The sequence below is a fragment of the Mchenga conophoros genome, linkage group LG1 (genome assembly GCF_057382185.1).
Source record: "Mchenga conophoros isolate Kocher_MC1m ecotype Shallow Benthic linkage group LG1, M_conophoros_male_GT1.1, whole genome shotgun sequence".
NCBI classification, from domain to species: Eukaryota; Metazoa; Chordata; class Actinopteri; order Cichliformes; family Cichlidae; genus Mchenga; species Mchenga conophoros.
The window spans coordinates 23898554-23924369 of record NC_140526.1 but is presented as its reverse complement, the minus strand read 5'-3'; the positions used below and the strand labels follow the sequence as shown (position 1 = coordinate 23924369).

The following is a 25816-nucleotide window of genomic DNA, read 5'->3' as shown; positions in this document are numbered from 1 at the left end:
CCCAGCAATTCCTGAATACTGGCCTTTGTGGCTCATTGGTTACTGAATATTTTAGTTTTGCACTTAGAAGTAAAATCACGACATTCTCTGAGCAGGGAAATGAATAACAAAACTATCCGTTTTACTTGGTGCATGTTGTCAGGTTCAGGGCATTCTTCTTTGTAACTTGAAGCTCCACCATGAAACAGTTCAAGTCCTTCAAGGATGCTCCTGTGATGTTTCAGAGCAAAATAAATGACTTGATGGTATCTGAGCCTTTAAAGTCTTTGATTTTATTTTCACACAATACCATTACAAATATGTTTCAAGGTCATATACTCTGCATCACAAACAATGATTTTCTTCACACTGAAGAAAAGTTTGCATCATTAAAAATCAGTTGTGGGGCTTGAAAGGTTTAGGCCTGCATGTGAGAAACACCAACTGCTGTTACACTGTAACAAAGTCTGAATGTCTGAAATCAAGGTACAGATCTCAGGTTCTTAATACTTACGACAACATAAAACACTGATCATTACTCACTTACTGGTTTTTACTGTGATTTCAGACCATAATGTGTACTCCACCCTGGAAATTAAGATGGACGGATAATAAATACTCCGGATTCACCCCAGTTCAGGAGCCACGGCTGGCTACGTTAGCAATCCCCCATCTCCCGATGTGGGCTCTGCTTAGGAGTCGACTCATCTGCTCTGCCTGTGATCAGCTCCAACTGCCTCGGACACACTGCTGAAACCCTGATCTCTGTGGAAGCAGACACAGCAGCGTAGGTTATAAGTATTTGTCCTGAGAAGCAAAAGGACCGGAATAAACTGATGGAAGCCTGTGCTCCAAATTTGTATCCCGTAATAACATAAGATTTTAGGCACAGCTGTTTCATGCCTTGCTGAGGTGTGCCAACAAAGGTACTGATAAAACTGAGGAGTGATACAGTCTGGTTAAATGGTTGCTGTATGCATGTACAAAAGTTCTTCTGAAAATGCAATGAAAGGGAAGTTTTTGGGGGCTGGTGATTGCTGCTGTCTCAGACTTTAAACAATCATATATAAATAAGGATCCTCCGACCTAGCAGCTAAATATCGGTATATCACATCAGCCTGGCTACATAGTAGAGTAGTTAGTGGGCAAAAAAAGATGTCATCTACTGGCTGCTGTATGTCTGTTATCATGTTAACACACCTTTACACTGGCTTTAAAAAAGGGGGGGGATGAAGAGGTTTTAAAACACACAGGGAGGAGTGAACGATAAAGTATCGCCAAACTCTTATTTCAACATGGATATTGGCTAAAGAGTTTAAACCTTTAGCAAAACTTATAGTATGAATACAATCTTCATTGGTGTTAATACAGAACACACAAGTTTGTGTTTCTTCATACTACAACCATTCCTGGAGCTTTAACATCTTCAGATTTTTTATTTTTCCTTCTATGTTCACCTTCAAACTAAGTGAAGTTGTACTTGAAGCCTCTATTCTGTTTCTACAAGCTTGCATATCAGCCCAGACAGTCACAATTCTTGTGTCCCTACACTAAAATTAAAATTTATAAACAGTAGGAACAACATCCAATAGTTCTAAGAAAAATGTGTCCTAAACAAGAACAACTCTTAAAATAAACTATTAAAAACACCAGAAAAATTCTTAAACCTTTCACTTGAGAACTCGGCCTTAATGGTTATTTTCATACTCACTTAAGAAGCTGTTCCAGTTCTCGCTTTATCTTTATCACTACAGGTGGACCCTGATAGGTCAAAGCAGTGTAGAGCTGAACCAATGATGCACCAGCACGGATCTTATCCATTGCATCCTGCCCACTAGCAACACCGCCAATCCCAATAATTGGTATTTTACCTACAATAATAACAACATACAGGAAATTTACTTTATATGCACAGTCGATACTGAGGGAGATGGACATAACTCCGTACCTTTGGTGAGGTTGTACATCTCTCTGACAGTTGTAGTAGAGAGGTCTCTGAGAGGTTCTCCACTCAGCCCTCCAACCTCAGACTTATTTGGGTCCTGAAGTGTCTCTGGCCTTGACACAGTGGTGTTAGACACCATTAAACCATCCACTCCCAGCTGGAAACACAGAGCATAAGCGGAGATAGAAAGTAGGTGTCACAGGTGGCGGCACCTACAGCAGCAGAACTGATGTATGTATGCGAGTGACCTCTGATGTGAAATACTCAGTGACAAAGAAAGAGACAAAGTGTGATTCGCTTTCTGTTCCGTCCTCAATGTCACATCTACTAAAGTGCAACTCCTCACCGCTCCAATGAGCACAAAAACCTACTGAAGTAGTGACAAGGTTACCCGAGCACAGAGGAGGAAGGGAGCCATGTGAAGCTTTACGCAGAGTTAAGGCTGTTTTTTTTTTTTAGTTTTTAGATAAAGCATGTTTTACTTTAGACATAACAATGATTCCCACCTCAGTGACGACATCAGCAATGTCTTGTTTGTCTTGGGCAGTTAGGTCAGGAGCAATCTTCACCAGGACGGGAGGTTTACGCTGTTCCTGCAGGGCATCACGTTCTTTCTGCACCTGAGCAGATAGTGCAAGTGATGAGGTAGAGAGACTAGTTAGAAAGATGGTTTACTGTGGCATAAGATCTAAAGCCTTGGAAATAGGAAGGGCTAAAAATACAGCCTATGGTTCAAGAACTGATGTACAGAAAAGAGACTTTGGAGCTACAGATTTTATTACATTGAATACCTAACATATACCCATCAAATCCACTTGAATGCCTTTCTAATTATTTTCAGTCAACCTAACGGGGAGTTTATAAAAATGCCTTTTTTTAAATTCCATTATTACCCATCACTACCCAATCTGAACCAGTGAAGCCAATGAGTACTCAAATTGGTGCTGATGGGGCATGAAGCTTTTATCACAGATGTCGCAGTTCTGTGACATTCATTAACCCTGTCCTTGACTTATTTTCCCCTTTTGCTGCAAGGGAAAACAACATTTGCTTCTCACTGGAGGGGTGTGGGTGGAGGAGGGTGGTGGTGGGTGTGGGGGGGAAATACTACAGCTGGGGAAGCTGTAGAAGTTAAAGCAAAACCAACACGGGAGAAATACTATCGATTATACAAATATCAGCTGAACAAATCACTGTTGAAACCATTTTTCAGTACACAAAGGCAAAATTAGCACATGGCTACAGGTCAGATTCAAAGCATTGTGTTCAAGTTACAAAAAACTACAAACTGTTACGTCAAAAGAGCAGCACATATGACCTAGTGGCATCTAGCAGTGAGGTTGTGGATTATAACTTCAGCCTTGAATAGCATCCTCATCGTCACTTTTCAAGAGTGTAGTCTACAGGTTAGTAAAGATAGACAGGTTATGTTGAAGAATAGAGGTGATCATACCAAATTATCAACTTCAGGCTTGTTAGAACTGCTTCTTACAAATGTTATTGTCTTATAAACTGTATTACATGGCATGCGTCCATTAATCACTGCACCAATATGCCGGTGAGGATTTGTTTGTGCTTCTCAGTGTTTGCAATTCAATTATCACTTCTGTAGTCCTACTGTGTGCAGAAGCTGGCGAAGCTCAGCCTTGCCCTGTAGATCCCGGAGACCTGGTGTATTAGGGCTGCTAACGTTGACCACCAGGTAGTCGGCCAGCGGGCCCAGCACTTTCACGCCCTCCAGATAATCTGTCCCCGCATCCTGTGACAGCTTGTTCTTCCCCAGGTTGATGCCGAGGGGAAGGCCAGCTATAAACAAACATGCACACACACACAAACAGGAAAGTTCAGAAAACACAGACACAGGTTGCATCATCAGGCACATGACTCAACTGGGGCACAAGCTGCTGACGTGCTAAATGAGATTTAAGTAAGTATGCAGGCGTGATTAAAATACAAGATGAGGAAAGGTCAAGATCATTAAAAACATATTTAACCTTATACATAATTTAATGCTGACATCCCACATCTCAAGCCACCAAAAAAACAAAAGTATGTAAGATCTAAATGAAAGTGAACTATGTAATCTCTGGTGCCACATTTACAGTACTTCAGAGAATACAAAGAGAATCTGCTAACCTTTACTTCGCCCTTGCTGCGTTTCTTCTCTGGCCTTCAGCCTCGTGTGTACTTCTGCCAGACCACAGCTGTTGAATCCATATCTACACACAGAGGGGGTAAAAAAACCCTGTTAAAACATTGGCTTAAACTCTATGCACGTACCAACAGACAAACTGAAGCTTAACCCTCTCAGGCCCAAATTAAGTTTTTTGTTGCTAATGCACAACCAAGTCCTGCAGTGGTACTTCTGAGTAAAAGAAACTCATAAAATATGTATGTGGGGTAATCAGGTTGTCAGTTCTTAACTGTTGCAAATCTGCAACGTCTGCCTGGAGAGGGTTAAAATCATGTCTGTCCACACACACACACACACACACACACACACACACACACACACACACACACACACACACACCCTGTTTAGTAAAGAATGTAATTAACTGACCAAATGTCACATACAGTCAAAAAACTATAGGTTTGTTATGGCACGTAATTTTGTACAAGACATGATAATGTGACAGTCAAGCTGACCTTTGACATTTCGACATCATATTAAACATCTTTGAAATCATGAGTGCATGAAATCTCTACCTATGTAAGAAAAACCTATAATCATCTCAGAAACATGTAATTTAATGCAAAAAAATCCAGTGATGAATTACTAATGCTTGTTTGTTGTATATGCTCAGACCTGCAAACATCCAGTGCAAGTATCAGTATAACTAATATCTGGCTTACTTTTTGACATCATTCTACCTTTCTAGTATTTTCTACAAGCAAACATCCTCTGCTTCCGGATTAGGCTGGCAAATGCACTAAAGCAGCGGTCCTCAACCCCTGGGCCTCGGACCGGTACCGGTCAGTGAGTCGTTTGGCACCGGGCCGCGAGAGTTGAGGCTCAGGTGTGAAATGCATGGTTTTCAGGGTTTTTATCGGTTTTCAGCATTATTTTGTTATCGTTTTTATTGTTAACTCGGTTTTCCTGGGTCTTTTCACATGTGTTATGAATAAATCTTCTTTTTTTCGGTACTGGTACTAGTTTTATTTTGTTGTATTTATCCGAGACACCTTAAAGGCCGGTCCGTGAAAATATTGTCGGGCATAAACTGGTCTGTGGCGCAAAAAAGGTTGGGGACCGCTGCACTAAAGGATATGAACAGCAGATGTGGCAAAAGTACAGACTTTCTTCGCTTAATTCATTCAGTGAATTAATGTAAGTATCCTCATTGTAAATGCAATTTAATCTCTGCTATGTAACCTAAATGTGAGCATGAGCACCACTGTGGCCCAGTCCAACACAGACCTTTAATTCACCAAATTACTGCAAAACACATCAAATACAGATCCAATATGTGATTCAAATTACACATAAGCTGTAAGTTGTCTGAAAAATAAATACTCAAGTACAGTACAGGTACCTGAAAATTCTACTTAAGTATTTGCACTTTGTTACTTCCCACCTCTGATGTCAGTGTGATGTGCATTTACATAAGAGTTCGACAGGTTACTTACAAGCCAGTGATATTATTTATATTGGCGCTGAGTGTCCTATACTTGCTGCTGTATCGTCCTGAATGACAGGTGTCACTACACAGACAAAACCTCAGCATCAGCACTAATGTAAGTCAAAAAAGCAGAGAAAAGATTTTCTCTTTCCTAGCTGTTGCATCATTGCCCTCTGAATAATTTGGGAAACTCACTGACATGACGGTAAAAACCAACATGAACATACACTCGTGTCTTCGACATGGCTGTGGTGAGGTACACGACTGGCCAAAAACAGCATCAAAAACACAACACCTGTTGTCGTCATCATTGTCGTAAGCGCACGCCAAAAGTGACGTCACACACCAACACTGATGCTGCGGTTTTGGACAATTTACGACACCTACCATTCAGGAGAATACTGCCCACAACCTCAGTGGCAGTGTTGTCTGTGTTTAAACAGTTGCAAATGATCTCTCATATCGCTCATGAACGACATGTTGTCATTTTGAACAACAAAGGACATTTCTGTCACAAGATAAAAGCTGCAATCAGTGCTCGGCAAAGAGATTTAATATATTCTTTATTTATTAAGTCTCACTGAGATTTAAAATCTCTTTTTCAAGAGCAATCCAGCCAAAAGGGCATCAGGAATGACAACAAATAGAACTTAACAAACTTAACAGTTCTACAAAGATGTTCATCCAAAAAATTGTAAAACTCCTTCATAAATCCTGTCGATTACAGACTATTTACAACTAAAGATAAGGTTATTAGACATAAAACACACACAGAACCATGAGCCATCACTTTTTACTTTCAGCTAAGTATGTCAACCTAAAGACATAAAACAGGCCTTTTAAAGCACCAACTGTGGTGCAGCACTTCCAACCTCACCTGTTGATTATTGCATTATCTGCAGTGAGGCGAAACACGCGTGGCTTCGGGTTCCCCTCCTGAGGTTTGGGAGTAACTGTCCCCACCTCAACAAAGCCAAAGCCCAGTTTGTACAAGCCATCAACGGCTTCTCCGTGCTTGTCGAAGCCGGCCGCAATCCCAATCGGGTTTTTGAACTTTAACCCAAGGACGTTGACTTCCTGCAGACAAACAGAACAAACCCTTAGAGAAGTCCAGAAGCGCATGCAACCCACTGAGGAGACAGCCCTGTGACATGCTTACCAATGACGCAGGGTCCTGGTAACGGTTCAGAGGTACCAGACCCAAACCTATCATCTTCACTGCCAGCACATGGGCTGTCTCAGGCCCCACAATCCTCTGCAGCAGGGGCATTAGCTGGTTGGCATAGAAACGCTCATCTCCAGTCACAGTGAGGTAGGAAGCGAACAGGAGGCTACCTGAGCTGATGACCTTCACGGCTTCTTTTAACTTTTTCTGTTGAACGGTGATAAACATCATGTGACCAGACTGCTAAGAGTTCAATACGACTACTCACTCTGTTTACAATGACACAATCTGGGGTTGAATAAACAGACACAATACAAATAAAAGTATGTGTGGTATCAAACACATACCTCACTCATGTGTGTTTTAATACGAAAATGCATTTCAAATGGACAAAAAATAAAGTATTATTAGTAAAAAAATAAAATAAAATAAAAGTTTTACTTTTTGAGGTCAGGTTTGGTCCCTGTCAGTAGTAGATGCAAGATACGCATTAAAAAACTTAAACAGCAGACTTTGTTCAGCTTTCTTAGAGTAAATGCAAATAAACCCAATAACAACTCATTCATTGCATGCCTGTGTTTACGCAGTAAAACGAGAAGAGACGACCTGGAGTGTTTTACAGTAATATTACTTTCAGGCAGAGAAAACGAGCTAGCAAACAGGAGCACAAGTATCGCTGCGACGCTGAAACCCTGCCAGACAAACTCTGTTGTCCACGGTCTCTGACGTTACCTTCAATCCCGCCATAGACGCAGTTTTGCCTTCGCAATAAAGGGCATTGAATGTATTTCCTAACATGTTACACAAACCCACGCGGTGTTAACTTCCGGCACATCATCTCGCGATATTTCAATCATGGGCGGGCGGACAGTGACATTCTCAGATACCACGGGTGATTAAAGTTGACGTGCATTACACTACATTACGTGTGTATTAGATTTAATACAGGTTTTTTTTGGTAATTATTTTTTTAATAGCCTCTATTTTTTATTCAGTCTAGTGTCAGTTGGTTTCCAGAGTGGATTTTCTCATTTCAGTTTAGTTTTTATTGTTGTGAAAAAGTTTAGTATTATTTTTTTAATCTTATTTAATTTTTATGCTTTATTATTGTATGGAGAGCATATGTTGGGGACAAGACTTAGGAAAAGCAGTACAATAAAAACACAGAATTTCTTGAAAGTAGTTCAAGTCTGTTGTACACAAAGTCTTAATAAACATGTTCATCTAAGCCTCATTAGGTGTACTGTAATAAAATTAATACCAGACTAACATGAAATAAAACTCAGGATATTTCCTCATTTTAATTTAATTGAATTGAATTTTAGTTTTCCAAATTCATCAAACTCTTTTGATTTTATATATTTTTTTCAAAAGTCAAATTTTTATTTTTATTTAATTAAGTAATTTTTTTAGTTTAGTATTAGTTAACTATAATGCCTTAGACAGGGAATAGGCAGGGAATTTAAGAAGAGAGACCTGATTAAGTATTAACCTCTTAACCCCTAGTGTATCATATTTGATACATACAGTTTTTGTCAGACTTCTACACCATCAGTGTGATTTTTTTTCCACTGAAAAAAACACAAAAAATTGCACAAAGTCCTCAGGAACTTCTACAGATGTACACTGTTCAGGAAAGCATGTGGTAAAAAAACTGCACAGTACATCACTTTACAGTAGCAGGGTTGTTAAGACAATACTCACCCACAACACAGCCTGTTCACACATTTGCCCTCAGGTAAACTGTACAGAAGGCTGAAATGAATGATTAAAAGACTCTCACTTCTATCCACAGGCCATCAGACTCCTGAATATGTCAGCACAACCCTCTCCCACCCCATCACTACTGTTCACTGCTACTGTAATTATTATATTATATACCACTGAACGACACAGGAAATCATTCCTGCCTGTGGCCATCTCCCTGTACAACGCATCCACTTAACACACTGTTTGCTGCTACAACTACACATGTTTCTTTTCCAAATATTTATTTATAAGTGACTTATGTATGTATGTATGTATGTATATATATGTATATATTGTACTATTCTTAGTTAGCGTATTGTCTGTCTTGTCTTAATGTTGGTTTAAAATGGAGCACTGTAACAAAAAATAATTTCCCCCAGGGATCAATAAAGTATTCTGATTCTGATTCTGATTCTGATATTCTGCTGTTGCTGGGACAGATATATTTCCAGACTAGCTCAAGGCATTTCTTTAAACTCATTTAAATTTTTTTGCATATTTATTACTTATAAGCATAAGTAATAAATTATTTAATAGTAATAAATAATAATAAATCATTAATTAATTAATCATTATCATAAGTAATAAATCATTTTCCTTTGTAAATTTCTTGGATCTTTATTGTTATTTTATTAGAATGCTATAATTGTTTTGTGTGAAGGGAGACTGACAAAATAAGAATTTCACTGTACATTGTAAACCATTGTGTTTATCTCCACTGTGCATATGAGAATGAAACTTCATAACTTCTGGTAACAACAGGGTAATACTGAACAACAGTAGACTACAGGGATCATAACAATGGACAGCTAAAGCAAAAAGAAGACAAAGAAAGAAAAGAAAATGCAAACGACTAATAAGAAGATGCTTCTCACAAAAAGTCAACACGAAGACAGGCAAGCGTTGATTCAAGAATTATTTTGGGGGAAAAATGTCATTGTAATGGAATAAAGTGTTTTTACTGTTAACTGCAAATCAAACAATGGAATTGTCCTTACTCTTAGAAGGTCAGCCTGACTGGCCTTTAATGACACCGAGTGATTCCTTCAGTTTGCATCTTGTTTGAGTGTCTCGGGTGATTTTCCTAATGTATTAAGAACATATGCAGGGTTTCTCCGGAGAAAGCTCTCTGATTTTCATGTGATGGATTGAAGTGACCTTGCTCAGTATCTGTTCCAGCCACAGTTCGAGCAGCACTAAGCGCTCGTGCTCTCCACAGAACAATAACAATGGATACGGTACTCCGGACAGCTGTCTTTGTGTGGATTTCAGCTGGATTTCTGTGTGTAGCTGAAAGAACCGAGAACTGTCCAGGAAACAACTTCACGGCAAACTGTGAATTTGTTTTCAGAAATGTATGTTTCGAGTTTGTTGGAGAACCGAAAACCTATTCCCAGGCTAGGAGCAGCTGTGAAAAGCAAGGAGGAGAGCTCCTGAAGGTGATGAACAACCCAACCAAAATCTTCTTGGACAACATAACTCAAGACTGGAACACCAACTTCAATCACACATGGTGGCTTGAAAAGACAGTTGGAGAGGATAACTGGAAATCCACCGATAGTAAGTAAAATACACAAACACAACATGCATTTTGGTGCCGTAATTTTATTTTCTGTTGCACAGGTTATTGTGCTTTTGTGGCCTGTGAGTTTTCAAGTGAAGGCATGTCTGACAGACGTTGGGAAAGAAGAAAAGAAAAAAGTAATACTTGTCTGTTTGAATTGATCAATCACCAGTGCTTTGGGTTTTTTTGGTTTTTGGGGGGGTTTTTTGGAGGGGGGGGGGGGGGTTGCTAATGGTTTAATCACAATAGTTTTGTTGGCAAGCAATAAGATACTGAATGTCGATTGTCAGTTTAGCCCACTCTGTGAGCAAGTAAGTCCTTCTCTCTCTCACTCAACTTCCCTGTCTGTCTTCACTGCTCCACTATCTAAAAAATCAAAATGCCATAAAAATAATCTTAAAAAAGAGACTGAATGTCTTGTTTGCTTTAAACAACCCTCAAATCTCTTCACTAACTGTGGCAGTGTCATCATGAGTCTCTCACTGAAATACTGCCATTTTCAAATCAACCAGGACCTGAAAGTAAGTTCAGGTCACTATATCGTTAAGAAGAAATAATTATACATTACAATAAATTGACATAAATGTAAGAGAGGTTGATGACGTTTGTGTGCTGAGAAAAGGCTGGGTTTCATTTGAATTTTTGTCATGTCACCAGCACCAATTGAATTTAAATATTTTTGAATATGTTCCCTTGGGTGTGTAAATGCTTTGTTTTGTTTTTGTTTTGTTTTGCTTTTTAAAGAAGATTCATGTCATAAAATAAGACAAACTTGCAGATCACAATAAATAAATTACCCAATAAGATTTCCAACACTATTTGCTTCCTGTGAGGGATTAGGTTAAGGTTTTTTTTACTTTGCGTCTTTATGCGAGGCCTGCTTTGGAGGGTGAGACGAGTCAGGCTTGGTAGAGCCTGAATAAAGCTCGATGAGCTAACCGCAGGTCTTCTGCAGAGGGTTCGAGGATAGCCTGGTTGCATATTGTCCAGCTGTGGGAGAGCGCATATTCTCTTGTCTAGAAGTGAAAGTAGATGTAGACAAGGAATGAAGGTATAAGGAAATCTCTGTGAAATGAAATCCTTCAAAACTAAATGAACACCTGTGCTGATAACTCTTCTCCTTGATTATATATTTTATGCTTTACACCCATGTCTCCAGAATATGGAAATTTGTTTCCACATCTGTAACAAAGAAAACTTTTTGTGTTTCTCAAGCGTTGAGAAAACAGCTTGAAATTTCAAGTTATTAGGTCAAAATGTTTAGATAATAATACAAAATTTTAACTTATGGTGGCAGAAATAAGTTTCCGTACCTGAAGGATTATCTCTACGATGAGATGTTTGCCTCATAAGATTCCCACAACACTACCAGGATCAAAAAGGAAAATCTGCTCCATCCACCTGTGTTATGATCATTCAAATGTGTGTTTTTAATTACATAAAGCAAGAAATGAGAAGACTTTACACATGGCTTTATGTGGCTTCTGGGATCATCTGTTTACATTTTACCTATAGATTATTGATTTGTAAATAATTAACCGTGTATTGACAGTTGCAGCCCTGTTAGTTGTTGTCTCGTTGTTAAACCTTTGTCTCAAAAACTAACCTTTCCTAATGCCATTTCTTTTCAACAGAAAACACCTCATGCACATACATGAAGCAGAATCCTCTCCAGCTCGTAACGTCTGACTGTAAAAAGAAAAGAGGCTTCCTCTGCACCCACAGTACGTGAAGCTTTCTGATCCGAGCTTTAACCTAACCAGATTTGTTTTCATTCTTCATTTGTGCTCTTTCATTCATAACATAACTTTGTGTTTTAAAGGTTTACAGTCTCCCTCAAACACAAAGGTAAGACAAATAAATTTCACAGGCAGTAATAAGCCATGCAAGCCTCCAAGACTCAGCTTTCATATTGTCCACCTTGTTCATGTTTTCTTTGTAGTGTACCGAAATTTCCAGCCATGCAACCAAACTTCGTAAGTTAGAATGCACTTTATTTGTGTCTTCTTATTCAACACCCTAAATGACATAAATCTAGTGTTGTATCGCTTATTTTTTCCCTTTTCTTTTCTTTTTTTTACTGGACCTTGTTAAACATCACATACTCTTTGATTCCAGGGCACAAAAGGGGTCTACTTCCAAACCTTGACGGTTCAACGATCCAAACAATCCTTGAAACAGCTTTGCGTACCTTAAACATTAACGTATTTCTCAAGGTGAGACAAATCATTTTACATATCAACATTTTTTTTTATAAATTATGAGGAGCTTTGAATTACAATTTTTTTTTTTTTATAAAAAAGCACCCCAGAGTTAAAAGCTGTCCCTTGTTTCTGAGACAGGATGCAGACAGAGTACTAAATACGATGGACGTGACACCAAGGGAACCGACAAATAGCAACAGGGTGGGTACCTTTATTTACGAAAGCAAGAACACTTTCATCATTACTGTTTTTAGTTTTGTACTGTTATTTTTTTTAATTGACATTTAGGAATCACTGTACCATACCATCAACTTTAGCAATTTGTTACTACATCCTCCTCCCTTTTTCTGTATTTAAACAACTAAAATATCGATACAAAAAGAATGAAAGAAGAAGAAAGAAAAGAAAGAAAAAAGAAAAAGAAGCAAAACAGAAAAATAAATAAAAAATACAAAGGAAAAAAAAGGCATGTAGGGAGTGTGTTTCTGTTTCCATTAATATAACTTATATTTCCTCTAGTCTTCAAAGGTAAATATCTTCCAAATGTCTCTTGTATTTCTGCATGTATTCCCTTCCAATAAGTTTTAATAACATGACAGTCCCAGAAAATATGATAGTGATTTGCATTTGTATTTCCACAATTTCTCCAGCAAGTGAGAGGGTTACCTTCATAGTGAGATTTTTGGTGAGGTGTAATAAAATATCTTATCAGGTTTTCCACCCAAATTCCCTCCAGCTCTGTGAGCTGCTACATTTCCATTGATATGCCCATATTGTCATCATTACTGTTTTATTCTCATGTTTTTATATTCATGCTGTGCTAAATTCTCCCTCCTTTTTCTTCCAAAAGGAAGCATTCGTGAGTAATTTGTTGAAAAGTGTTGAGTTACTGAACGTCTCATTTGCTTTGAACAACACCGAGACACTCAATCACATCCTCAACTGCAGCAGTGCCATCCTGAGTCTGTCACTGAAAAACTGCGATCTTAAAAACAACCCAAACCCTAAAGTAAGTTCACGTAACTACATCACCAGCAACATAAATGTCTCTGTTATTGTTACAGCTCTCACACTGGAATGATGTTTTTTCTTCTCCAGGATTTGTTTGGAGATGTCTTTAAGATTTTTGCGAAAGTTGCTAACCTGCTATCAGGAGAGAACGAATTTGTCATGCAATACCCAATGGGCACCATTTATCAGAAAACGTGGGTATTTTGCTTTAAAATGTCACTTGCCTCTGCTTTAAAAACTTTTACATATAAAATTAATTTTCCCCTCCATCAGACAAAAACCTGCTGACATTGGCAATTCAGTGCTGGGTTCAGAAAAAGTTGGCAGTTCCGCTAAGCTCCCTTCAAATTCAGTGCTTGGACCAGTGCTTAATAAGTACAACAACATCATCTCTCAGGTCTGAGTATGTGTGTGTGTTATCATCATTAGTGTTTTTATCTTTGCTGACATCCACAGCCTGTTTAACTGAGCATTTGTCACTATTAGATGACTACGTTCAATGAAAATCCCTATCCATCTGAAGACAACATAACAGGGAGTGTGTGCAGCCTTTCACTTAGTGATGGAAAGCAGGACATTAAGGTGGCAAACCTGACAGAGATGGTGGAGGTACAGCCAACTTACTGCTTACTGTATGAGAACAGCTCAGTCGACATTATTCATTATACAGTGGACATTTTGACATTGCAGTGTCTTGCAGTTGTAGTAGAAAAAGACAGAAAAACAAAAATAAATACACAATTAGACAAAACATAATAAACATGCTGAGATGCTTACGCAGACAATGAAGCCACAAAACAAAACAAACAACATAAAAACGGTTCAAAATAATCACATACAAAGTCCAAAAATTCATAATGTTTAGTCATTTAACTTACATACTGTTTTTCAAGCCTTCATCCTCAGTGTACTCCAAACATGCTGTCTTCCTGAACTCCTCTTTGCCAACACACCTGCCAATATCAAATTTCTCCGCACAGTCAACACACCCAACGCAATTACAAAAGTGACATCACAGCTATAGAAAAATTAAGAAAAAAAATCTAATCGCAAATCTTGTTTTATTGTCAGTTTTGAAAATATCAGTACCGGGAGGTATGAAAGTGCACAATAACCTACTGGAAGCACAAAGGCACAATTACTTAGATGAGATCAATTATATGCGTATGCATCAATAACATGACGTTAATAATTAACTGTTTAAACATCGTGATTAGTGTCAATTATCTTTACTAAAATAACATGATTTAAGGTCATAGTTTTACTTTTTTGTTTTATTTAATTTTTGAATAAGGAATACCAGCAGTTCCTTCATTTGCTAATTGTTTCAAATGTCAGTTGTCACAGGAGGTGACTTTTACATTCTTAGTGTAGCTACAGTTAGAAGAATGGAGGTGTAAGTACAGTAAAGCTTTCAGTGATGCCTGGTTTATAGTTTTAATCGTTTCTAATATGTAACTAGTAAATAACCGATTAAATATGAATCAAGATGGGTCGGTTAATACTAGGAAGCTTGCTTTAAAACAAAAACATCTGAATATTTAATTTTAAAACCCAGACTGAAATAAGATGTTTTTCTTCATGCCACAAATTCTTTCCTTCCTTTCACCAGATCTTTTTGGCTCGTCCAAATGCTGCAGCTCTGATCAACACTACTGTCGTGTTAGAGAAAAACTCAAAATCGGTGACTACACTCAATGTCTCAGACCCTAATGTGACGATCTTCTTCGGCGTGGAGCCCAATGTGAATGTGTCACTGGTTCTCCTCTTGTCTCATGGGTTGCCTCCTAATAACACAAACTACAGCAACAGAACTGTACTGAACCGCACAGGTAGCTGTCAGCAAAGTCAAATTAGGTCACTAGAATGGCCACACCTCGCTCTGGTATTATTTATATGTACTGATCATAGCAAAAACACTTATTTATGCAGTATATTTAAGTTTTGTTTTCGGGGGGTTTTGCTTTTTTGCTTTAGAGGGATTTCGCTGGATGATAACACCAGAGATGTTACAAAAGACTCCTGGGATTTGGTATATTGATACAAGAGTTTCTGATTCTGAATGGCAGCCAGACATGAACCTGAAGATCACCACTTTTATGAGCAAGTGCCTGTACTGGAACACAGACGCAAAGGAATGGCGCACTGAAGGCTGTATGGTATGTTTTCCCCTGGATAAAATCTGATCATTTGGCTCTGCATGCACTATAATATTCTAGCATAGGTGAGTACCAGTCAGTCATGTGTTGTGTTTTTCCTCAGGTGGGGAAAGAAAGCACTCCACACCGAACGCAGTGTCTCTGTAATCACCTCACTATCTTTGGGAGCTCCTTCTTTGTGATGCCAAACTACGTCGACATATCCCGCACTGCAGAGCTGTTTGCCACTGTGAATCAGAACTATGTGGTGCTGGCCCTGCTGTGTGCATTTTTCGGACTCTACCTGATGACACTGCTGTGGGCCTGCTATGCTGACCGGAGGGCACGCACAAGGGTCAGCCTGTCTCCCGCCAGTTTTCATAAATCCAGCCTTTTTTTGCATGTATATTTTCATGTTATTTAACATCACAATGTTGTACGTTTTTGAACCATCAGAGAAAGATGACACTCTTGGAGGACAATCACCCAGCTGCACAGTACAGCTACCTGATCGGCATCCAAACTGGACGCCGCAGAAATGCTGGGACCAGTGCCAATGTAAGTCTTTTTTCCACTGACAGCAGAGATGGGCAGATCAATCAAAATATCATTTCAACTCAGTTTTATTTATATAGTGCCAAATCACAACAACAGTCATCTCAAGGCGCTTAGTATCAATAATACTAATACAAGTGCTGGTATTAGTATTATTGATACTATCACAATAGGATTGATACTTTGCTTGTATCCTCTAAGTTCAGTATGTAGTCCACTGAACTGTGTTAAATATTCTTTTAATGAAAAATATACCTCAAACATGCTCTATTAAAAATCTCTGAAGCCTTTCGTGTTGATGGTCACGTCTTTATTTGTAGCTGATGGCACAATATAGCTTTAGAGACACATCAACATTCCAGGTCGCAGTTTCAAAATACACAAAAAGCTGAGAAGCATTGCTTTGTTGCATTAACTAAGTTTTGTGAAAAGTACAAATCACAGTTTTTAGTGGTCATTAAAATGTGTTTAGAATTTGCAAATTGATGATGACTCATCTGATACATCATGACCCATTGCTTTCCCCTGCAAAGTGTCGATCTTCACAATACTGGCCCTGTATTTACACGGTTTCAGATTGATACCAAAATTTGCAGTATCATGCAGCACTGACAATCACTACCTTACAGACAGGCAGTGGATTCAGTTCAGTTTATAGTGGGAATTTAGTTGATAAAGAACATTTACATTTAAAACAAGTCAATATATTTGTTAAAAAGAAAAAAAAAGCTCCATTTAGGCAAACAAGAAGCAAACACGGCCATCGGAAAAAGGACTATGTAAATATGGGCGCCTCCCTAAAGGATAGGCTCATTTAAATTTTACTACATGTAGAAGACTATAAACCACAATCACTGCGGATAAGAGATGATTACAGAAAACAAACCCGATTCAACGCTCAGACAGGCATCTTAGTGTTGTTTTCAGACAGGATGACATACCTGTCTTTAATGAATAAGACTATTTTACAGCCAACTCACAACTTCCCACTGACACTGGATTACTGGATAGGTTGACAGAGTCACTCACTATAACAACAATACTATGATAACTATAAATGAAGAAGTATGAAAGAAATTCCTAAGGACTACATGTCAAAGAATATTGTTAACTTGTGTTTTCCTAACATTATTTTGTCAAGCACTAATATTATATCTACAAGAAGAGGGAAGGTACTTAAATTAATGGAAGCCGGTTTGAAATTACATATGAAATCCCTCTAGAAACCTCGGTCACCGGTTATGTCAAGTCTTCACAGTTTGTTGCACAAGGCCAAAAATAGTGCGGTCCTTCAAGTACAGGGAGTGCAGAATTATTAGGCAAGTTGTATTTTTGAGGAATAATTTTATTATTGAACAACAACCATGTTCTCAATGAACCCAAAAAACTCATTAATATCAAAGCTGAATGTTTTTGGAAGTAGTTTTTAGTTTGTTTTTAGTTTTAGCTATTTTAGGGGGATATCTGTGTGTGCAGGTGACTATTACTGTGCATAATTATTAGGCAACTTAACAAAAAACAAATATATACCCATTTCAATTATTTATTTTTACCAGTGAAACCAATATAACATCTCCACATTCACAAATATACATTTCTGACATTCAAAAACAAAACAAAAACAAATCAGCGACCAATATAGCCACCTTTCTTTGCAAGGACACTCAAGAGCCTGCCATCCATGGATTCTGTCAGTGTTTTGATCTGTTCACCATCAACATTGCGTGCAGCAGCAACCACAGCCTCCCAGACACTGTTCAGAGAGGTGTACTGTTTTCCCTCCTTGTAAATCTCACATTTGATGATGGACCACAGGTTCTCAATGGGGCTCAGATCAGGTGAACAAGGTGGCCATGTCATTAGTTTTTCTTCTTTTATACCCTTTCTTGCCAGCCACGCTGTGGAGTACTTGGACGCGTGTGATGGAGCATTGTCCTGCATGAAAATCATGTTTTTCTTGAAGGATGCAGACTTCTTCCTGTACCACTGCTTGAAGAAGGTGTCTTCCAGAAACTGGCAGTAGGACTGGGAGTTGAGCTTGGCTCCATCCTCAACCCGAAAAGGCCCCACAAGCTCATCTTTGATGATACCAGCCCAAACCAGTACTCCACATCCACCTTGCTGGCGTCTGAGTCGGACTGGAGCTCTCTGCCCTTTACCAATCCAGCCACGGGCCCATCCATCTGGCCCATCAAGACTCACTCTCATTTCATCAGTCCATAAAACCTTAGAAAAACCAGTCTTGAGATATTTCTTGGCCCAGTCTTGACGTTTCAGCTTGTGTGTCTTGTTCAGTGGTGGTCGTCTTTCAGCCTTTCTTACCTTGGCCATGTCTCTGAGTATTGCACACCTTGTGCTTTTGGGCACTCCAGTGATGTTGCAGCTCTGAAATATGGCCAAACTGGTGGCAAGTGGCATCTTGGCAGCTGCACGCTTGACTTTTCTCAGTTCATGGGCAGTTATTTTGCGCCTTGGTTTTTCCACACGCTTCTTGCGACCCTGTTAACTATTTTGAATGAAACGCTTGATTGTTCGAGGACGTTGCCTAATAATTATGCACACCTGATATAGGGTGTTGATGTCATTAGACCACACCCCTTCTCATTACAGAGACGCACATCACCTAATATGCTTAATTGGTAGTAGGCTTTCGAGCCTATACAGCTTGCAGTAAGACAACATGCATGAAGAGGATGATGTGGACAAAATACTCATTTGCCTAATAATTCTGCACTCCCTGTATATACAGTCTGGGTCACTTCACCGGTACGCTGTGCTCTCCCGCAGGTCACAGTGAAGCTGATTGGCTCAGAAGCAGAGAGTAACGTACACACTCTCACAGACCCAGAGAAGCCAGTGTTTGAGAGAGGATCTGTTGATTATTTCGTGCTGACCACACCCTTCCCACTGGGTGAAGTGCAGACCATCAGGCTGCAGCACGACAACTCTGGAGGTCATCCATCGTGGTAAGGACATGAGCAGCAAAAAGTAGATCGTTTGGCGTTACGTCAGATCAGGATGAAGTGCTTTTCATCAGAAATGAGAATGTTTTCTCTCATACGTGTTGAAAAGTTGGCAACTATTTAAAGACTACTATACTACACAGACAGCTGTGTGTTTTTTTTATACTTGGATTGATTTGGTATTATACAGGTAAGGGACTAGTCAAAAGGGACTAGTGCATTAAGGTGCTTAAAAATGCCTTTAAATACCTTCCTGATGGGTTTATTTATTCGTTTCAAGTCTCCTTTAATGCAATATAATGCTCATTTTGTTAACTGTGACTCTATTTAGAGTAAAATAGATGATAAAGCAAGGTATGATTTACAGTGTGGCTATGAATATATAGATTTGGGTTCTACTAATGACGTCTGGTGAGTGTTTCTTTCACATGGTATGGCGAGTTAAATAACTGAATTCTTTTTTTTCTGTTTTGGTGCTCCTAGTTTGCAATGTTGCTTTTTATTTCCATGATTTTAATTCCTTAGGTAAATGTTAAATGTGTCATCTTTCATTTCTGTATATTTTTTCTTTAAAGGTACATAAACAAAATGACTGTACAGGACCTCCAAACGCGACACATGTGGCACTTCTTTTGTGAATGCTGGCTGAGTTCTGAGCGCGGAGACGGCATGACCAAAAAAACCTTCAATGCTGCAAAAGTCAACGAGGTTGCCAGCTTCAGGTTAGAGTCCCTTTACACTGCTGAAAATAAATTGCTCATCACATCGCTTAAATTAAGTGATTATTTATTCTCCGTCCTCTCTCAGGAACATTTTCCAGACCAGGACATCGACTGGTTTTAGAGACGAACACATCTGGGTGTCCATCGTGGATCCTCCCTCACGCAGCCCGTTCACACGTGCCCAGAGGGTTTCTTGCTGCATGTGCCTTCTGCTCTGTACCATGGCCATCAACATCGCCTTCTGGAACATCCCTCTGGATCCAAACTCAACAGTACTCTTTTCAATTGGTGATTACAAAGTCTTAGATTATTGTTTGATTAATGATTACATCTGTTTCTTAGCATCAAACAACAAAGTTTAATTCAGGAGGGGAACCTGCTCTTTGTGCTAATATTAGCAGTGTTTGGATAAGGATTACTGCTCACAAGCGATTGTATCTAGGAGCAAGGCTGCATGCCGAAGGTGAACATGACTGGTTCTTAATAATTACCTACAACACATTTGCATCCAGATGTGCACCAAACTCAGAACCTTACTAACTCCACCTGGCCAAACACTGTTAAAACTGGTGCTTTCTTAGCAGATCTACGTGTTATTGAGTTTTTACATTCTGCACTTGGATCTTCTGTTGATGTGACCTTTAGTCACACCTTTCTATTGTATGGATAGATATTCAATATTCAAACTGAAATAATGTAAAGTTGATTCCACGAGGTCAGAGAGCAAACAGTCGCACACAGCTTTCTGTTAAAATCAACTGAGAAAGAACCCTGCAGTAAAACATTGCATTACTGTTTGCAGCTGTTTATTTGGGTGTTATTAGCTGGAGCTGTATTAGTTGCTTCACATCATCATCACCGTGTCCTTTGTTGTGTCTGTCCAGGTTCAATAAAGATGACCTGGCAGGACCTCATGGTGGGCGTGCAGTGCGGTCTCCTCATGTTCCCAATCAACATCCTCATCATCACAATCTTTCGAAGCATCAAACCTCGCATAGTTCCAAAATCTAAAAAAGCTGACCCTGAGGAGAACGTGAAACCCCCCATACTCAACATACCGACTGTGCTGAGGGTGCGTTACATGTTTATATTTGTCAGATGACCCGTACTCATCACAGAACCTGCAAGCCTGAGATGTTTTTTGAATATAGTCCATGTCATAGTCCGTGTAGCTCTGGTTTCTCCTTTACTATTACATACTTATCTATGCAGTGAAACAGTGCACCGCTCATGTATAATTTAGTACTTGTTGTTCTTCCCTGCAACAGGATGTAGAGCAGATCATTTCTTTGGCGAGCAAGAGCCCAAGAAACAAGATGTTAGAGATGCACAGACTGGAGTCCGTTGTTGATCTCTTCTCGGCCTTGGACAGGTTGAATGAATTAATTCAGCACATGCAAGGTAGTTTTATTTCATTCACTTTAATCTCAGCAAAAGAAAGAAAAAAGAGACAGATAAAATGTTTATAATATACTCAAATTAACATGAATACACATAAGCAACATACTATTAGTGATCTTAAACTAATAAAAGAGTACATAAGATGCATAAGCTTATGAATACAGCAGTTTGTTGCTACTCTAACTGAGAAGAACCAATAAGACGGCTAGTGAACGCTTATTTCCTTGCTCTCACCCCATCAACAGTTATTTCAAACAATCTAAAAACTATCTCAAAGACCTATCTCAAAGAAACAACAGTGCTGAGAAACATGACGCTTGTATTTAAGGCTTATTTTCTTTTTTTTTTTTATGTTGTCAGGAAAAAAACATCAATACCATCAGACGTGTCTTTTAAAGATTTCCATGTAGCACACTGCTAGGACCTATTTCTTTCTATTCAAATTGAGTTTTAGGCAAATAACTTCTCCTCTGTCTGATCAGGCCAAGCAGCAGCACTTTTCTGCCTTGTGTAGTGTGACAGTAGTGTTACCTTTCTTCTCAGAAAGAGGTAACTTCAAGAGAAATGTAACTACCTTCTTATGTATATGTTTGAATATAAATCTTTCTCAGGAGAGAGTGAGAGCGACCATCACTTGGTGTACTGCAGCAAGTTTCTCCTAGCTAGTCTCTGTCATCTCCTGATGTGCCTGGAGAAACTGGATTTCAGATACTTTGCGACTCTAGACCAGTACCAGCAGGCCCTCAACTACACCAACGCACTGGTTCACAAGACTGAGATGGTCTTCAGCAGCCACTTGGCCTACTGGTCAGTACTCCAACTGCCAGTGAGACAAAAATATTTGCAGAGCTATTTGTGCTATTATACTGAACTGGTACGTCATGCGTGTGTTTTTTCTGTCCATCTCGTCCCAACCCAGCCCACCTCCTGCGAAGAAGCCAAAGAAGAAGGCAACGACCATCCTGGGCTGTTGGCTGCCATGGTGGTTTGTGTTTGTAGGCTGGTTCCTGTTGCTGTCCATCAGCGGCATTTCAACTTTCTTCACCTTGTTGTATGGCTTTCAGTACGGCAAGGAGAAGTCCATCAAGTGGGTCATGTCTCTGGGCCTCTCCCTTTTCGAAAGCATCTTTATTCTGCAGCCTCTAAAGGTGGGTAAAATAAATCCTTTTTTTTTTAAAGTCAATTCGCTTGGCTGATAATCTGAAGTGTTTCCTGCATGTCACACTCTGAGATGATGTATGTATTTGAAGATACTTGGGTTTCTACAGAATGTTATAGTTTGTTTCTGTTTTTGAAATTTCTGCAAACGTGTATGCAACACTATTCGTTTCTTGTGCGGTCTGCTTTTTCTCACAGGTGATAGGCGTTGCTGTGATTTTCGCCCTGCTGCTCAAACCTGTAGCTGTAGACGAGAGTGAAGAAGTTGAGCAAGTCCTGTTAGGTAAGAAAACTTGTTCTGTAGTCTCTGTGCAGCCAGAACAGGTCAGTGCAAAGCTTTAAGTATATACTGTGATGTGATGTTTTTGTTGAATAATTTTTTTATATTTACAAAAAAGTACCCATTTTTTCTCTTTTATAAATATTTTTATAATATTTTATAGATATTTACTATAGATATTAAAATTAAATAAACATTTTTTTCTTTGATAATAATCATTAGTAGTATTAGTAATAACAAGTCACTTTTGTTACTCTCTTTAATGACCTCTTTGTGCTACTTGTGACGTTTTTCTCAGCAGCGTATAATCAGTATCTTTTCTTTTTGGAGTACTTTTTTTAAAATAAAAAAAATTAGAAAGCCTTATTGTCACCGTACTAAAATATAATGATGTTAGGAGAGCTGCTATTGTTTAGTGCATTAAAGTTCTTAACATATTGTCCACTGTAACACTATGCATCTGTGTATGTATCAGTCTTATACAACTGAATGTAAACAATTAGATTCATGAATATATATAAAAATTAGTAGATGCAACAAGGATGCATTTGTTGCAAAAAGCAAAATTGTGGTGGACTGATTTCATTTTACATGTTTGCACTGACTTAGAGTCCAAATGGCCTTGGCATTATGATTCCTGTGGCCTGTAGCTCCTGTCAGAGGACAATGGGTCAGATAGGTGGTCACCAGGCTGTCCTAAAATCAAAAAATATGAAGTTTTCATTAATTCACAGAAAATGAAACAGGTTGGATGAACCTATTTTGCGTGTACATGTAAAAATAATCATTCATATTTCAAATTAGAAGAATTTATTTACCAACATGCAAAGATTATATGGATTCATATTAACCTGAGATAGTGTCTAAATATTATTCAACACACAGGAAAGATTTACTGCAACCGTCTCATTCATATTTCACGAAGCAGACCAAGGAAGCCTTTTCCCCTTTTTTCAGCTTGGCTGCCGAGAGCTCTGATGTAATCATGCAGATCACACACCCAAAATTTTGTTGACTGCGATAAAGGACTGACCCTTTTCTTTTCCTGTTACCTTTCTCTCGTGCATCTGTGTATCCATGTACCCTTTGCGGAGCTTAAGATAAGTGCTTTGAGTCTTACAGTTGTGTCTTCTCCATTTAACAGAGCAACAGGAAAAGTGCAGACAGTACAGCGGCAGGGACACAATGTGAGGTTACTGCATTTGACGACATGAGCTGACTCCTCTGACATGCACAGCTGCGACACATGCCCCCCCCCCCCCGCTTCTTAGGAAATCTTTTGCACTTATTGTAAGTTTTACTTTCTAGATATAGAGTTGCATTACACGTCATGGTGTTTTGTATGTGTACAGAGGTTCCAGTGCCTATGAGAATCTTTTTGAAGTTGTGAGTCATAATAATGGGCAATTAAATAACTGTTCTTGTATGTGAAATTCACCAGGATTACGTATGAGAAAAAGAGATTTTTTTTCCTTTTTAAAAAAACTGTTGATACATTCATTTAATGCTAGTGCAAAACACATATACAGATTCAGACATATGTAAACACGTTAAGAACTATTATCATCGAGTGTGAAAAAAGCTGTCTTTTATCCAATAAAGTAGTGATCCAGGAGAAATAGAAGAGAAATTTCAACAGAAAAAAACCTGCAAAGAATTATTTTTCAGTAACTTTAACACAGCTTTCTGTTTAAATGCTTCCCTATGATTCTAACGGTTAATAGCTGTAAATGAAGTTGTGTGAAATAGTGCGAAGGTGCTTTTATGTTGCTGCCCATCTGGGAGCTAATGATTAATTGATTACATTTTTCATTTTACTCCTGTCACTGTAATTGATTCTGAAAGTGCGTTTCATGCCTCTTTATCACTCTTGGCTGCATCTTTGAGATTCATTCAGTCCTCAGTTTAAAAGGCTTATGTAACAGATCTCATTCAAGTTTGTGCTTTTGGTTTGGGAATACAAGCTGTTCTTCAGACAGCTGATTGTCCTGTCTTAGATCTTCTGTGCTTAATCACAAATGATTTAAACTATTTATTCACTGGTGTCATACAGTAGTATTATATGTGTGAATTTCAATAAACAGCTCTCTGGTAAAATCTGCAGTTGCTTAGTTGATGTTTAATGTTTAAATGATTTATAAAATTGAACTCAGGTCAAAAAGAGATGTGCTGATCTGTGTATGCATCCCTAGTGAATCCCAGAGATGACCAGCAGCTTACATAACAATTAACAGTCATTGCATTAGTAAAATAATCAGTGCACAAAGACTATCACACCAGATTACCCTGGAAAGCGGAACCAAAAGGTGGTATTTGAGACCTTTGCATGATTACTGCTAAACCTCTTGCAAATTTTGTATGTATGATTTTATAAGTTCAATATAAAAAAAAGAAATTAACTACCTCCCAGCTTTAGTACTTCCCACACACGTTCATCCACATTTTCCCTGGCTGAGGCTCAGGAGGTGGAGCAGATTGTCCACTAAAGGTTGGGAGTTCAGTGGCTGGCTGCTCCAGTCTACATGCCAAAGTATCGTGGGCCAAAACATTGACCCCCAGGTTGCTTCTGATGCGTTCGTCAGAGTGTGAATTGTGAAGTGCTATATAAGAAGCAGTCCACTTACTATTTACAAACACACTCCCGCATTTAGTTTGTTGGGATCTACTCATCTCAACAGCATCCCAACCCTTGGAAACAGAACTCTCGAGTCTTTTTTGGACACCAGTTTAAAAAACAGTCGGCTCAATCACACAGAAAAACACAAATATTATCACAAGTGTGTAAAACGGTGTGACCACAGACTACAAGACTCAAGAAATTCATCTCATACCAATTCAAAACTACAGCAACCTCAAGGCATTTTATATTGTAAAGTAAAGATCCTACAATATTAGATAGAAAACCAACAACAAGCCTATAATTAGGACTAGGCAACAGTGGGGAGGAAGAACTCCCTTTCAACAGGAAGAAACATCCAGGATAACCAGGCTCAGGGAGGGAAAAGAGAAAAGGAAAAAAGGAGATGATAGGGAGACACAGATAAAACAAACTATGAAAGAGAAAACATGAGCTTTAGGAAAAAGTAAAATTTTAAGCCTAATCTCTCTCCCAAATCCAAACTGAGAGCTGGAGTGAGGCCTGATACCTGAAGGCTCTGCCTCTCATCCTACTTTTAGAAACTCAAAGAAAGAACAAAGAGGAGACTGTCCAAAGCCAAATGATCACTAAAACTTAACAGGATGAGTTTTCACATGATTGAGCCGCTCTTAACTCACACCTGTATTGATCACAAGTGTCAAACAGAAAATGAGTCAACTATGACTTGATGCAAGACTATGTTGCGATAACTGAAAGGATC

At 38.8% G+C, this 25816-nt stretch overlaps 2 protein-coding genes across 3 annotated transcripts; one reads left to right on the top strand and one right to left on the bottom strand.

The window, feature by feature from the left end:
• Window positions 1–256: 256 nt before the first annotated feature.
• On the bottom strand, window positions 257–7546 carry dhodh (dihydroorotate dehydrogenase). Its single transcript, XM_085271023.1, has 9 exons — window positions 7445–7546; window positions 6707–6919; window positions 6425–6624; window positions 4061–4143; window positions 3543–3730; window positions 2431–2544; window positions 1928–2081; window positions 1691–1850; window positions 257–744 (listed from the first exon to the last, which is right to left on the bottom strand). Exons 1-9 carry the CDS (start codon window positions 7508–7510, stop codon window positions 684–686), a joined length of 1239 nt encoding a protein of 412 aa, XP_085127149.1. The 5' UTR covers window positions 7511–7546; the 3' UTR covers window positions 257–683.
• Window positions 7547–9651: 2105 nt separating this feature from the next.
• Window positions 9652–24538, top strand: pkd1l3 (polycystic kidney disease 1-like 3). Of its 2 annotated transcripts, XM_085271008.1 has the most exons (23): window positions 9652–10021; window positions 11660–11749; window positions 11848–11873; window positions 11968–12001; window positions 12144–12241; window positions 12368–12430; window positions 13080–13238; window positions 13328–13434; window positions 13514–13637; window positions 13727–13849; window positions 14853–15072; window positions 15218–15399; window positions 15503–15733; window positions 15835–15936; window positions 18721–18899; window positions 19472–19618; window positions 19704–19906; window positions 20503–20690; window positions 20887–21019; window positions 21631–21826; window positions 21939–22167; window positions 22376–22460; window positions 23602–24538. In XM_085271008.1, exons 1-23 carry the CDS (start codon window positions 9691–9693, stop codon window positions 23646–23648), a joined length of 3297 nt encoding a protein of 1098 aa, XP_085127134.1. In that variant the 5' UTR covers window positions 9652–9690; the 3' UTR covers window positions 23649–24538. The 2 variants fall into 2 exon arrangements, with proteins under 2 accessions (XP_085127134.1, XP_085127125.1); XM_085270999.1 differs by lacking the exon at window positions 23602–24538 and having other exon boundaries at window positions 22376–22826.
• Window positions 24539–25816: the final 1278 nt, after the last annotated feature.

What these genes read in the sequence shown, in the direction of transcription:
- pkd1l3 (XM_085270999.1), top strand. Translation starts at nt 9,691, where the DNA reads ATGGATACGGTACTCCGGACAGCTGTCTTTGTGTGGATTTCAGCTGGA. An exon ending in ACAACAACATCATCTCTCAG is followed by an intron (nt 13,638 to 13,726) that starts GTCTGAGTATGT and finishes TGTCACTATTAG; the next exon opens with ATGACTACGTTCAATGAAAA. An exon ending in ACATACCGACTGTGCTGAGG is followed by an intron (nt 20,691 to 20,886) that starts GTGCGTTACATG and finishes TCCCTGCAACAG; the next exon opens with GATGTAGAGCAGATCATTTC.
- dhodh (XM_085271023.1), bottom strand. Translation starts at nt 7,510, where the DNA reads ATGTTAGGAAATACATTCAATGCCCTTTATTGCGAAGGCAAAACTGCG. An exon ending in GATAATGCAATAATCAACAG is followed by an intron (nt 4,144 to 6,424) that starts GTGAGGTTGGAA and finishes CTCTGTGTGTAG; the next exon opens with ATATGGATTCAACAGCTGTG. An exon ending in TTCGCCAGCTTCTGCACACA is followed by an intron (nt 2,545 to 3,542) that starts GTAGGACTACAG and finishes CTATCTGCTCAG; the next exon opens with GTGCAGAAAGAACGTGATGC.